Raw genomic sequence first — 15,233 nt, 5'->3', positions numbered from 1 at the left:
TGCTAAACGAATTAATCTGCAAGAAATATTTTGTACATAAACATTATGTAGCCAGAGGTTTCCAGTGGTATAAAAATCTCAACTTTTTTGAGAAAAGTGGGGGATGAGGCTGTGGATCACGAAATGCCCCTTTAACAACCCAATTACATTTCTGTATGTTTTCAAGCCATTGAAAAGCATGTAATTGCCTTGGTGCCCTTTAAATTTTTTTTTTTCAAATTGCCTTGGATTGGCTGCCCTTATAAATTCTTAATCTAAAAGGCAGGAAGTGAAACAAACAAAACTCATGATCTGTTGAATTCGGCATATTAAAAAATTTGGATATGTATATTTTTTTAAAGAAGTGGGTCAACTGGAACAGCATGGTCGGTTCCAAGAAAATTTGAGTCTGTATGTTTTTTACAGTTCAGTCAGTCTACTTTGTTTTTCTTTTTATGCTTCATTAATACAACAATCTTAACCTTGACCTTTGGTAGATCTCTATCTATAACATGTATTGCAGTTTCACCAGCCTGGAACAAGCGAGGGCGCACACCATGTAATGGGCCTGATTACTTCTGCTACTGCAATTATTTCATGATTTGAATAAAATGTAAGTACATGACAATAAGCTTCAAAATGATACCAAAATTATAAACAGCATCAATACTTTTCAAGATATGGATAATTTTGTAAATGATACCTTGATATTTTTGCTGAACTGCTAATCTGAGTAATGGGCTAATTAGTTTCCTGCTTTACACAGGATTGAATAGGGATTATCATAGTTCAACTGTCAATTATTGATTAAATAAACATCTTTTTAATAAGTGCTTTCAAGGATTTGAAAGTCCACTCAATCCAAAGGTCAAATACCATGTATTCCGAAATTTGATTTTTTATGGGAATGTCATCTTTAAAGGTCTATGACTCAAAAACATGTCTGGCGACTTGTTCCGGGTTTTGTTGGACCTGGTCACATATTAACTCTCTCCACATGGGTGTTGATTGCAGGCGACAAGTTTTTAAAAAAAATTTAAAATTCCAAAATTTCAGAATTTTAAATTTTCATGACCATATGTGATGCGATCAAGCAAAATCAGTCGGAACTCGGAAATATTGATTTTGAGATATGGTCAAAGAAAGGAAATATTTCCTTTTGTTTCTTGTTGTTTTGGAAACTCTTCAATTGCTCATATCTTCGGAACTGGTTCTTCAATCTCAATGGGATTTTCTGCAAAATTCAGTTTTGTGAATGCTGTTTACATCCTATAGGAAACTGCAAATTGAATATTTCCGAGTTCTGACTGATTTTGCTTGATTGCATCACATATATGAAATCAACATGGAAAATATGTGAAAATTAGTACAAACAAGCCTACAACCTTGGTGAAAAATGTTGCCACACCTGAGCGTTAATTGGCCAACATCCTTCCCCACACCCCTATTGCAATGTTGATTTGGACAAAATCGTCACATTTCTACATTACAATCTCCCAACATTGAAAAATGGGGGGTGGGGAAGGGGCAAGTGTAATCTGAATGTGCATTTGCAACTATTATACAAAATAATACGGAAATATCACATATTTAGCTTCGATTGCGTGCTTTTAACACCAGAACGTACGGGTGTTAACACCAGAACGTGCGGGTGTGGCAACAAATTTCCGCCAGAGTTGTAGTATTAGTTCAGTGGTTCTTAGAATAGCTCTTGATATTTTGAGAAAATTTCTCAAAACTTGGACATATGCAGAGTATTAAGGGTTCATACCACATAATGACTGATTTGGGAATCTTATTCGGACTGCCTCTATAACAAACTATTACATATCTTTTCATTATCTACTACTGCATCACTGCAATCGTTAGTTATTGATTATTTCCCAATTCTGCCCCTTCTATTGTTGACCCGACCATCCATTCTTTATTACGTTTACCAATGACCTTTATTAAAATTGTTACAGCATCTCCTCATACAGCACCCATCAGTGCTACTCCTGAGCAAAGTAAAATCCATTTTTTGCATGATTTCCATTATTTTGTTCACTTAAAAAATCCAATGATTAAGGGATCTCGAATGAGAGTTTATTATGCTTTGACAGTATTTTTTGTGGGACATGAGAGCACCTCAGGCGTGTCGATTGCATTCTGAATACGAAGAATGTCTTTCTGATATCAAATAATTTTCATTTTTTGAAAATCACAATATAATACAAATTTTATGACAAATTATAAAAATTTGATATTTTTCAAATTTGTGATATATAACAGTCCTCGAAGTAAATTATATAAATCTAATGATATATTCTTAAAGTGTATGTAGCAGGGAGGAAAAGCCGATGGTCAATTGAAAATTCTGACCTTTCATATTGAAGATATGGATTTTTTCCCAAAAATACCTAATTTTTTTTTTTTGTTTTGGGAAAAAATCCATATCTTCAATACGAAAGGTCAAAATTTTCAATTGATCGTCGACTTTTCATCCCACCTACATACACTTTTTAAGTATAAATCATCAGATTTATAAAGTTTACTTCAAGTACTGTTAAATATCAAAAATATCAATTTTAATGATTTGCCATAAAATGTGTATTAAATTGCGAATTTCAAAAATCAAAATTATTTGATATCAGAAAGACATTCTCCGTATTCAGAATGCAATTCGATATGTCTGATGTGCTCTAATGTCCCAAAATAAATACTGTCCAAACGTTCATACCCCAGCCCTTACAGGATTTACAAAGTTGCATTTTGAAGAAAACCCCATTGAAATTGAACAACCAGTTCCAAAGATATGAGCAATTAAATAGTTTCTTAAACAAGAGGAAACAAAAGGAAATATTTTGTTTGTTTGGCTATATCTCAATATCAACATTTCCGAGTTCCGACTGATTTGCATCACATATAATCAGAACACCTTGCATGTGTTTAATGTATTTTCAAAACTTACTCTGTATTCCCTGTCTTCTCTTTCTTGTTGCTTTTCCTTCTCCTCTTTTTCCAGCTGTTCTTTGGTTTTCCCTTTCTTTTGTATTGTATCAACACTATCTTCTAATACTGTTGGAATACATACATAAGGAAGAAATATCATTATCATTCAAATGTCATGTGGGTCCATATTCTGTGAGAGTTTCATTTATTTAAGACATGTGTTAATTTTTTTGAACCACAATCTTGGTGAATCAAACTATATTTTCATAAAGCATAAAAGCACTGATATATTGATTGCTAACAATGTTTATTATGCTGTTTTATCATTTCCAAGAAGCTTATACCAAAATATTTAATTATAGAGATTTTCAATATTCTGGTGGTGTTTTATAACAAGTAAATTGATCTAGGTTTCTGAATTAGCCAACCTTGCCACATAACTTGTTCCTAAAATTAGTCCTACAAACATGATGATAGCACACCTGTGTGTTTGTTGACATGTTTTTCATGTTGTTTTGGTACTAAACCCTAACGCCCTAGGTATATTTTGATGAGGGGAGGAAAGAAGGAGGGAAGAAACAAAGAAGAACAGGAGAAAACTTTTTCTCGGGTGTGGTTTTGAACCTGTGACCTCTCGGGTGTCAGACACACACACTGCCATACCTTGCCACAGAGGGTCTCCCTTGGCCGGCTAAGCTTTCAGTAACCATCAGAGTGTTCTCATGATGATGCAATCGCATTACATGGGATACGCACACTTGCAGATGCTATGTGAATTGAGGTTTTTTGATGTTTGGTTCGTTTAGGTAAAATTAAGGTGTTATTAGCCCTTACGCCCCAGGCATTTTTTTGGCGAGGGGAAGGAAAGAAGGAAGGAAGAAACAAAGAAGAACAAGAGAAAGCTTTTTTCACGGGTGCGGTTTTGAACCTGTGACCCCTCAGGTGCCAGACACGGGCATGGCCATACCTTTCCGTGAGGGTCTACCTTGGCTTTCCGTCACCATAACTGTTTGCATGATGATGCAATCGCATCACATGGGATACCCGCACTTGCAGATGCATTGTGAATTGAGGTTTTCAATGTTTGGTTCGGTTAGGGTTAATTTGGGATATCCATTGTATTTTTCTTGAAAACTTTTTTTCCCAAAACATTATTTTGTCCAAATAGAGATAGCAGCAAAGATGAACGCCATTATTGTGTGTGCTTCCTACCCTAGCTTATGATAGATACTAAAATGATATCATTGGAATTCAGTTCATGAGTCATCTGAGTAAACCCTATTATCTGTGCACTTTCACTTCAACACCCATCCTCTAACCTACCATTGCATTATCTCTATCTGCATTTTTGTGTTTCCTATTTGGTTCAAATTGCAAAGTGTGCGTTGTTTGTCATACACATGCTTTAATTACGGTGTAGGCCTATATCATGTAAAAACATTATGGCAAGTTGTGTTTACGCGTGCATGAAAAGTGTGACAAACAAAAATGCACTTTTGCGCATGTTTAGCATGGAGAACCTCATTTTGGTAGCAAAATGGTGGATCCGTGCAAAGCCAAAAGGTCAATTGACCTATTTGGGTAGGCCTGTGATGTCGTCACGCCAATGCACACATCGTTACTGCGCACTTCGGGGCTTCAAAATGCGCAGTAGCGATGTTCACTAAACGATGTGCACATCGGCGTGACGTCAAATGACGACATCTCAAATCTACTCGCAAAGGCTTATGGGATTTACCAAAAGGTCACTACTTACCCTTTTGTAACCTTTCATCGTTCTCTTGTTTCCCATTACTTGTAGATGTCCTCGCCACTTTAATCTTGACCTCCTCCCCTTACGTGTGACATTCACGTGTGAAACACCCCTTGAGCAAACTGAACCTTGAACTTTGTGCCATCTGCACCACGTGTCATCTCCAACCCAGTGATAGTTGTATTCGTTCCGTCTCCTGTAGTAGCTTCCTCTTCTTTTTTCCCTTTTTTCTTCAGTCGTTTTTCCTCTTTCTTTGAGGCTATTACGTCTGCTCTGTTAGCGGAAGTAGTCTCAGGTGGTTTTAACTCGTCGGGTAAAGTATCTCTTGGACATAAATGCAAGGGTCGTGGAATATCTACGTTATGAATACCACGTTCTTTCCTAAGTTCATCTATGTCGTATCGCAAGCGTGATATGTCGTCGTGGAAGCCAAAACTGAAAAATAGATCGACGCTTGGATGAGTCCAGTATATATCGTCTTCTGTTCCATCCTGCGCATCTAGCCATCGCCGTAGTAACCTGCATAATGTTGCCCCCATTTTCATACATAATGGGTACATGATGTAAACCTGGTCAAAGAGAAAGAGTAAGAGATATTAGAGGTTTAATCATTTGAACCTAAACAAGCAAAATGTGAACAATTTCCAAAAATACCTTAATTTTTTTCAGGATTTTGGGAATATCTTCAATATGAAAGGTCAAAATTTTCAGTTGAACGTCGGCTTTTAATCCCAGCTACATATACTTAAAGTACATTTCATTAGATTTATACACTTTACTTTGAGGACTGTTAAATATCAAAAATATCAATTTCTAATCATTTGCCATAAAATGTGTATCACATCACAAATTAAAAAAACAAATCTAAATTATTTGATATCAGAAGGACATTCCTTGTTATAAAAATGCAATGCGATATGTCTGATGTGCTCTCAGGTCCCACAATAAATATGTGAAAAGGTTGCTATCTGAGCCCTTAATTTTATGTTGATATCATAATAACTTAGAAAGTAGTACTATTATATGATATTGTTATTTATATCAGATTTCTGAGTGGTACAATAAATCTGCATATCGCAGTGTCTTCAAAGTACCCAGATGACTACAACATATTTTTAAAAACTATTGTATGCAGAGATGATGTGTGCGCGTGCCATTTTGTTTCTGGATTGTAGCTTGATAATGATACCATCTTACCCTTAGTGTTAGAAATGGCCCATCTTTAGGATCACCGAATACACGTCTGAATACTTCTCTTGTGTCTTTCATATAGAATGGATCTTTGGATGCTTCTACAAAACAAATCACAAAAATGAAATTTCTGAGCAAAGAAAAGATGTGTATTAATGTCAATAAGGCGATACCATACCACCTCCGTTTTCAGCCTTGTTATTCTGCTTAAAATACCGGTATTGCCTGTGTTATATGGGCTATTTCAGTTAAAAATCATCACACCCATATGAAAGACGTGACCTTAACCTAATACGCAGGGTGTAGATTTTAAATGGCACCACCCATTCAGGTAACTCCATTTGAAATTCACACTCCCTGTATGGAATATTAAGGTCATGTCTGCCTTAGGGGGTGTATGGATTCATTCATTCATAATTCATTCATTTATTTATTCCAACTTGAATAGCCCATTACAGGTTCAGAGCTTTTAACATATTCAACTCCCATGATACTCTAGATATCAAAACACTCGTAAATATGGCACATTGTGAGGTGCATGCCCGTTCCCTATTTTGACATACCATCATTTACTTAGAATTTACTGTTTTAGCAGAAGGGTACCCATAATAGCAATGCTATTCTTACGGGCTCCCTTGAACAAACCGGACAGATTGTGACAGAGTAAACACCCTACTCTTTTCAAAACTGACTGTAATAAACATAAATAGGTGTGACTCTCTACACACGTGACTGACGGCTTAAAGGATGTCTCTGGCAATCACAACAATATGCCTTAAATGAATGATCACACACAAATCACATTGATTATTGATCATAAAAACCAGCCGTCTCTCAACACACCATATTCAAAATTCCCAGGTGCCAAAATTGTCCAGTGCACTGACGTGCCTGTTATACAATGATGGCTGACGACAATTGAGTGCAATTAACCATGACGTCATTGCACTAGACAATTTCGGTGCTGGAATTTTGAATATTACATGTTGAGAGGCGGCTGTTTTTATTCATTTTTATGGTCAATATGAGTTTGTTTTAAATAAAACCAAGTGATTCGTGCTTGGTAATTATTTTTCTAACATATAAAGTATAATGTTGTGATTACCGGAGACTTCCGTTAATGTTCCTCCTGAAGGACTGAGTAGTCTCATGGTTGATTTTCCAAATTCTAAATGGACCATAGAAGGGAGTCAGAATTTAATCTACAGATGTTGCCAATTAAATTCAGACTTTTTTCCCCAGGTTAATACATGTCCCCAGCAAGTTAACACCGCTGGAGATTGAACCAGGAACCTCTTGCACCAAAGGCAAACTTGTACAATAGACCACGCTCGCCCTCAAAATATAGACAAATCCAATGTGCCAAGTGATGGTCAGAATTTAGTCGGCCATGACTGATGTTGTGACTGCCCAATTGGGTGGATTAAAGCTGCTTAAAAATCAATGTTATGTTATATTGTGTTGTAAATTTTCATCATTCTATTGTCTACGTGTAACACAGGTGATGAAATGCAGTTTAAAATCCCCTCCAAGGACGCATCATTTCATATCTTAGGTGGGCTATACTCGACGGGACCCAGCTATGGCTGCCATTGAGGTGTTTGAATGCATGAAATTGGATTTGTCTATATATAAAACACTTACTGTATGGCTTAGCTTCTATCCCTCCTAGTAGATGTCTTGATTGTGCTAAAATTCCTGAATCTTCAACAAATACCTTGGGTGCACTCGTCGTATCTACAATAACACAAGAAACAAATCCAGAAAGCTTAATTTAATTTTAATAACTAGGGCACTGAATTTACAGAAAAGCTGTGGATGATTGTTTCCAAAAGCAATAAACTGCTCATAGCTTTGCGTTTATACTTAATCACCCAGTAACCACAAAACATTTTCCAAAAACATCCCCAAATGGTTAGAAAAGATTGCCAGAACATGTTTAAATATCGGGGTATATAAAGGGTATATGAAGGAACGTTATAGAACTTTGGAATAAAATCTTGGAAAACACACACACACTAGTTTTTCACATTTAAACCGTGGACCTCTCTACAATGGGGGACAGTCCTTGGTTCAAGGAGGTCTGTAAATGACCGCAATTTGCAAAATATGTCCTCTATCATATGTGATATATAACATCCGCAGTTGCTAGGTAAAATTTCATACACACAAAAATAAGTACAGATTGAATTCAGATTCAGACCATTTGCAAATGATGCACCTTTATCTGAGAAAGAAGATGGTAAAAATAATGGGCTATTCAGTTAAAATCCATACACCCTATGGAAGACATGATCTTATTCTCCTACACAGGGAGTGCAGATTTCAAATACAGTCACCATTCAGGTAACCCCATTTGAAATTCACACTCCCTGCTGTGTGGAAGATTAAGGTCAAGTCTTTCACAGGGGTGTATGGATTTTAACTGAATAGTCCAATGAAAACTTACTTCTCATGATTTGACATTCTAGATAACTATATGCCTCTGTCACCATTTGATGATAATGCCTTCCCTGAAATACAGATAATAACAAATAAAGATGGAAATAAGCTCATAAATACTTGATAGTAGAAATCAATTGACCTTTTCGGTAAATCCCTTAAGCTTTTGCGAGTACACCTGAGATGTCATCATTTGACTTCACGCTAATCTGCGTCGATCAAGACATCGTTTATCGAACATCGCTCCTGCGCATTGCAAGTCGGTGTGACATCAAAGGATGACATCTTAGGTGTACTCGCAAAGGCTTATGGGATTTATCGAAAAGGTCAATTAAAACGGCATGGATCTTCAACATTGCATAGCATTTATTATAACACAAATATTCCTGTCACATGATTATTCCTACTTCTCCTCCCCCCTCCATATTTTGAGAGGGAAAAAGTTACTATAAACAGTGACTATAAGTACTTTTTCCATTTTCTAGTCCAATTCTGTGATTTTATGTTTGTTTTAGTCTAATCTCCTTGGATCCAACACAAATAGCCTGTAAATTCATGTGACAATATTAGTATAATCACTCTGTGATAGAAGAATTGTCCAATTTCACTCAATTTTCAGGCAACAATTCATCTTTCTCCTTCTTTTAACTTCATTTAGTGTCATCATGTTACAAATCATGTACACACAATTCAACTGCTCAGTGCCAGAAGTGGCAAGTGCAATAGCTGCCATGTGTAGCTGCCATGTGTAGTTGAGTACAATATACTGTGTGTAAATTGCCAAATGATCACAGGGCAGCTATTGCACTTACCCACTTCTGGCACTGAGCAGTCAACATATACTTACATTTGTTTTCTTCAGTGGGTTTTCTATAATTCCATACGACATTGTGTAAGCCTTAAAAGATACTATAAAACGCCTCCAAAACATCATACCCTGAAAATGTAAGAAATGTAGTGCATTAGTAAAAGTAACAGTAATGTATTCTTGTTTTTTTGGGTTTTTTTGCCTATCATTTTCAATGTATGTGTCCATCTTTTTGCAAGTTTTCTTGCTTTTGATGATCTCTGCTTGTTCTCATGGAATAATTGAGCTAAACTGAGATTCCCTTAGGAAATTAACTAACTGCATAATTGTCTCGTTTACCCGTACAAGAACTCGGGAGCTGATTCTGGCTGTGATGGTTTATTGCGGTATGTATAGGGTATGCACTTCTTAGCTGCAAGTCTTGTTGCTAAATGGTTTATGGTGTATCTTTGGCCACAGTGCAGCGAATACCTGTAAAGTGTCATGTTAGCTTGTGGGTTTATGCCTGTACGTAGCGCACTATAAATCACATTTTTAACCCCTGAGCACTACTTGGCGATCTAACATTACCTCTGATTGGTCAATTACATGATATTTTCACTTAAATCACCAATCAGCATGGAGCTTTGCAAATAATTCACTCCAATTTTTTGTGTGGTGAAATTATTTTAACAATGTTGCTGATTGGTCCAATTGATAATAAAAACTTCTTTTTGACCAATAGGCATGTAGTTTTCATGGGGTTAAAAAAAATTACACCTCTTACCTGTTCTCTAAACATTCTCCTGAATGCATCCTTATGTTTGGCAAAGAAGGAATAATCCGATGCTGATATATCATGCCCAAATATGGTCAGATCCTCATGGCTCAGTTTAATTAACCGCATGTTGAATGGATCTGTGAAAACTGGAATAAAATAAAAATAACAATTTTATGTCATGAGCAATTTATGGACCAGTTTTTAGGTCAAGTGATGCTTCATATTACTATTTAATAGGGTGTGATGGGGGGGGGGGGCACTGAGACCGGGACTTATATGAGTCAACTGTATTTTAGAGCACATGTTGCCTATTTTGAATAGTGTAAAATTTAGTAAAAATTTTTATGAGATCACCTGTCCTGATCAGCTGTGTCTACTTCCAAACTTCGATTGCTTTAAAACAGTGACATGCTTCATTGATTTCTACAAGATTTCGATAGCTGAGGATTCTAGCCTCAAAAATGTGAAGTAATCGGTAAGCAAATTTGAAGCTACACTTCTGGAGCAAATTGTGGGTACATTAATCCTGTACCGTAGTGGTACAAAAAGGTGAAATCAGAGCCCTAATAGCTGCTTCAGAAGTAGGTTACAGCTTGGAAGCGGCTATTGACCTAGTTCTAGTAACTATAACTCAGCATACTGAGTTATAGGGCACTCTATTCATATCTGTACCACAAATAAGAAACATCACAATATGTGGGCTCATTTTGGGCTCCAAGGATGTAGACGAGGAACTCTCAAGGACAGTTTTGGCCTGCATGGATGATTTTAATCCCCATTGTACCAGAGTTTGGGCGTACATGGATGATTTTAATCCCATTATACTATACTACCATACCAAAGTTGAGATAATTGATCTACATTGATCTCAACTTTTGGGTGGGTTCAACATCCCCTGAGTTGGCAAAACCTGCAATCTTCATGGAGTAATTTACTTAGTGCAAAAGTGGTCAAAATATTGCTCTGCAAAATTGCTTTATTTTCATGATTTGGATTTATCATATTGAGCAGCATTCTACTTGAGATGTTTCTACACTGTGTAGAGAGGGTCTACAGCATCTCTGAGGTAAAACTGACAAATACAAGGTATATTTCTTGATGCTTGAAGTTTGTTTTTCTTAAACGTACAGTGCATCCCTATGTACCGCTGCAAGACTTCAGGTCCGTAGATGTCATTATGTTTATGATAAAGACTGAAGTCTTGCTGGCAAGACTACTATTGACCCTGTCATTGTGTATCCTAGGAATTCTACCAGTCACATAAGGTGTACAAGAATGTATGTGTTGCTGATCGCATGTGTTCAAGAAGTCTAGCTTTGAGTTTGCTTCACATTCAAGACTTGTGTCCATTGCTAATGAAATCTAATAAAAATTGATGAAGCATGACACCGTCACCTTGTAATTATAAAGCAATGGAAATGCGGAAGTAAATACAGCTAATCAGGGTGGCTGATCGTATCAAAAATGTTGCTAAAATTGCACTTCAACTGAATTTTAGGCAACCTTTGCTCAAAAGCCCAGAGGCTAACACTTCTGTACAAGTCCGTCAACAAATTAGTTGCCGTAGACACCAGTTATTACCAATCCGAAGTTCACGGGTCACCACAAGAAAACAAGATCCACGGCAAGGCTCCCATTTTTGCGTCCAGACGCACTATTGTATTGCTGGACGCATTGTTAAACAAATTTCATCAACCCGTTGCGTTCAATTGGACGCAAGTTGATTCAGCCCAAAATGAGTGATTTATAAGCTTAACAAATTGGTGTTTGCAATGATCCTATTTCGTAACTTAAAAATTAAAATTTCACTTCTCATCGTGCATATATTAATATTAAATTAGCAACAGACCAATCAGTAATCAGCATTATTGACCTTATTTTGTAGTCTTCTACGCAGCCAGTTTGGTTACGCTCCCTCCACACAAACATTTTGTGGAGGGAGCGGAACCAAACTGGCTGCTGTGGAGACTACTTATTTTGCGAACAACTTCCGGGGTCGGGTCAAGTCTGTCAATGTCAATGGAAATTCTCCTGGTAAGGCGATGTGTGATCTTAAAACACAAATTTCTTAATTATCGTACAGCATCAGCAAGTTTACATTCACGTAATTTGTTATAGAGAATAACATTTACATAAATCTTTAAAATCTCATCAGAAAAATGGAAGGAAATAGTCAAATATTTGCATCAAACTGAGATGCGATGCGATGCAATACCAGCAATCAGGAGCCTTGTAAAATTGTATTGCCTGTTGCCCAACACATTAAAATACGTACAGACGCACAAAAACATTGTGGGACACACGTTTCCCGACCAGGTTTTACAGTTGTGCGTCCGATCAGACACAGAGCTTTTGAAGGCTAGCGGGAGCCTTGTTCCACGGCATTTGTCAAAATACCTGCGCTTAAGGGGTGGGGTATGAACGTTTGGACAGTATTTATTGTGGGACATTAGAGCACATAAGACATATCAATTGCATTCTGAATACGAAGAATGTCCTTCTGATATCAAATAATTTTGATTTTTGAAATTCACAATGTAATACACATTTTATGGCAAATGATTAAAAATTGATATTTTTGATATTTATCAATACTCCAACTCCAAGTAATCTTTATAAATCTGATGATTTATACTTAAAGTGTATGTAGGTGGGATGAAAAGCCGACAATCAATTGAAAATTTGACCTTTCATATTGAAGATATGGATTTTTTTCCCAAAACACCCAAAAAAATAGGTCTTTTTCGGAAAAATCCATATCTTCAATATGAAAGGTCAAAATTTTCAATTGATCGTCGGCTTTTCCTCCCAGCTACATACACTTTAAGAATATGTCATTAGATTTATAAAATTTACTCGAGGACTGTTATATATCAAAATGTGAAAAATATCAAATTGTAATAATTAGTAATTAATAAAATTTTTATTATATCATGAATTTCAAAAATGAAAATTATTTGATATCAGAAAGACATTCTTCGTATTCAGAATGCAATTCGATATGTCTGATGTGCTCTCATGTCCCACAAAAAATACTGTCGAAACACTCATTCCAGATCCCTTAAAGACTGTTACAAATATTCACTATTCCCAAGAACATTTGCTGAATGGAATAGATTATCACCCGATACTCGGGAGGCACCTTCTTTAGGAACTTTCAAGTCAAAAATTCAGGCAGTAAACATTGAGGACGTCATCATCAAGGGGGCACATTTCAAAAACTAAACATCGTCTGCTCAGTCACGCCTGCATTATACATCCCACGTTTGAGGAGATTATGCAGTAACCACCAGAAGCAGAAGATACAGTCATTGCAATAACTTTCATCCAAATTACATGTAGGCCTACATCAAATGTATGGAGCTGAGCCAATATATAAACCAAATGTCAAAAGCCGAAATTCACACACATGATGGGTGTACATCCAAATTTAAACATCAATATCTACTGCACCAAAAACGATAGCAATGGACTCTAGCATCAATGTGTAGTATGCTAGTGCTGGTGATGCCTTGCTCGAGAAGTCTAGCCAAGAATATGCTCACCAATAGCTTCGCATTCTAGGCTAGAGACCATTGCATTCAAAATCTAGTCGGATTCGCTGAGGCATGACAACCTGTAAAGCAATGGAAGTTCAGAAGTAAACATATGTACAGCTGATCACGACAGGCGATTGCATCAAAAATGTTGCTAAAATTACACTTCAACAAAATTTTAGACTGTCCAAAATAGGCAAATCTTGCTCAAAAGATACCGTTGACTCATCAAAATAACTTTCATCCAAATTTCAACATTAACAGAATACATAACCTCCGGTGCAAAAAATTGCACCACTGTCCGACCGAAAAACAATGTAGCAACGCACTCTAGCATCGAATGCGTAACTATCGTGTGCAAATTCGAAGCTAGAGTTCTTGAGTAAGTGATGCTTTCCCAGTACCTGTTAGCACCCAGCACCAGCATCCCATGACAGCTCCAATCACTGCCCATACCTGTATCAAATGTGCGATCCACACAGCACCTTCTCTGTGTAAAGTCTTTTATAGTGGTGGGACTGACTAAGTCTGGTTATGATGAGGCGGCAAACATCCAAATTTGTTCATTCCAGCTGATATAGAATCGGTGTAATGGCTTCTGGACTGGAGTAGCTTGTTACCATCCCAATAGTCCGAATAATCAGACCCAGAACAAAATATTAATTTCTGACATGATGCGTGTACTGGGTCTGAACTGTTTCCATATGAAATCTTGATGGCAAATTGGACAATAGAAGCACATGGTTCAACGTGACAGCTTTTTAATCCCTATTCAGGTTACGTGAATCACGCTATTGTGGACCATCCTTCTGATACTTGAGTGTTTGGACAAGCGGAACGGTTTTTTGTCTACCTCTCTGTTTGTAAACAAACCAGGAGGTCGAAATCGTCCTCCTCGCCGAATACGAAAGTCAGCGTAATAGTACGGCACTGCCATCCCAAGTCCTGACTCAAATCTGTCTACTCTCTAGTTCCTACACAAGCATGCCAAGCCATTCTTCAATCTTCAATCTTCAAAGGTGAATCCTTTTGCAGCTTTAAAAGCTATACTAGGATGGTGCAGAAGTGACGTCAACAGGCAAAGTGCAGAAAAGTGTAGGTGAAGAAAAAGTAACGACCATACCAAACGAAAAACTTAGGGTGCGGGATAAAAACATACTTGCTGTGGTGGTTTACAGGAGTCTTGAGCCAACAGGTACCTTCATCCCCCTCACAGCTGGTAGGGCGGCTTCCTTGAAAGTGGCTAAAGATGGTGCTAACATAGCACCAGCATAGCATGATAGGCCTACTTTACTAGACTAGCCTAACTTTATTAAATAGACAACACTATAAAAATAAATGTCCAGTTTCACACATTTTGATTTGTAGCAAACATTGATGTAATGGGCGTACCCCTGCCATGGTGAAAGGAATTTTGATTACATTTGGTTTTTAAAAGCTTATATATACAATGTAATGCAATGCAATGTCATGATGTTTATACAATTTGGCAGCAATGTTTGTGTAAAGCTAAAGTGTAAACATGAATGATTTAATCTTAAGCTTACATTTTCATTTTCAATTCATGATTAATTAATATATTCATGTTAATGCCTACTAAAGATTCCAGTTGAACTTCTAAACTCCAAACATACCTGACAAAATGTCCCTCCAAATATTTCTTACCTGAGAAACTTACACACTATTTTCAAATGAAGGGACTTTCCAAACTCGCAGTGTGTAAAATCGTGTACACTGATACTGCTTCCGCTCCGTTGTTTTGCGGGGATGCCCCTTTGACCTGCTTTGACCTAACCTTTGCATTTCCGTTGCCAAATTAATTGCCAAATCAGC

General features: G+C 37.0%; 1 protein-coding gene across 1 annotated transcript in view; it reads right to left on the bottom strand.

The window, feature by feature from the left end:
* LOC140147883 (uncharacterized) overlaps positions 1–15,164 on the bottom strand; it is a 37,081-nt gene extending 21,917 nt beyond the window's left edge. The window contains exons 1-8 of the mRNA XM_072169661.1: positions 15,066–15,164; positions 9,871–10,010; positions 9,144–9,233; positions 8,304–8,367; positions 7,499–7,591; positions 5,861–5,955; positions 4,667–5,232; positions 2,930–3,036 (exon numbers count right to left, since the gene is read on the bottom strand). Of these exons, the coding sequence (XP_072025762.1) occupies positions 4,759–5,232; positions 5,861–5,955; positions 7,499–7,591; positions 8,304–8,367; positions 9,144–9,233; positions 9,871–9,990 (936 nt within the window). The 5' untranslated portion in view covers positions 9,991–10,010; positions 15,066–15,164 and the 3' untranslated portion in view covers positions 2,930–3,036; positions 4,667–4,758. The remainder of the gene's footprint in view (positions 1–2,929; positions 3,037–4,666; positions 5,233–5,860; positions 5,956–7,498; positions 7,592–8,303; positions 8,368–9,143; positions 9,234–9,870; positions 10,011–15,065) is intronic.
* Positions 15,165–15,233: the final 69 nt, after the last annotated feature.

Source organism: Amphiura filiformis, chromosome 3 (assembly GCF_039555335.1).
Source record: "Amphiura filiformis chromosome 3, Afil_fr2py, whole genome shotgun sequence".
Lineage (NCBI taxonomy): Eukaryota > Metazoa > Echinodermata > Ophiuroidea > Amphilepidida > Amphiuridae > Amphiura > Amphiura filiformis.
The sequence above is the reverse complement of the archived record's forward strand: the minus strand, read 5'-3'. Positions and strand labels throughout refer to the sequence as shown.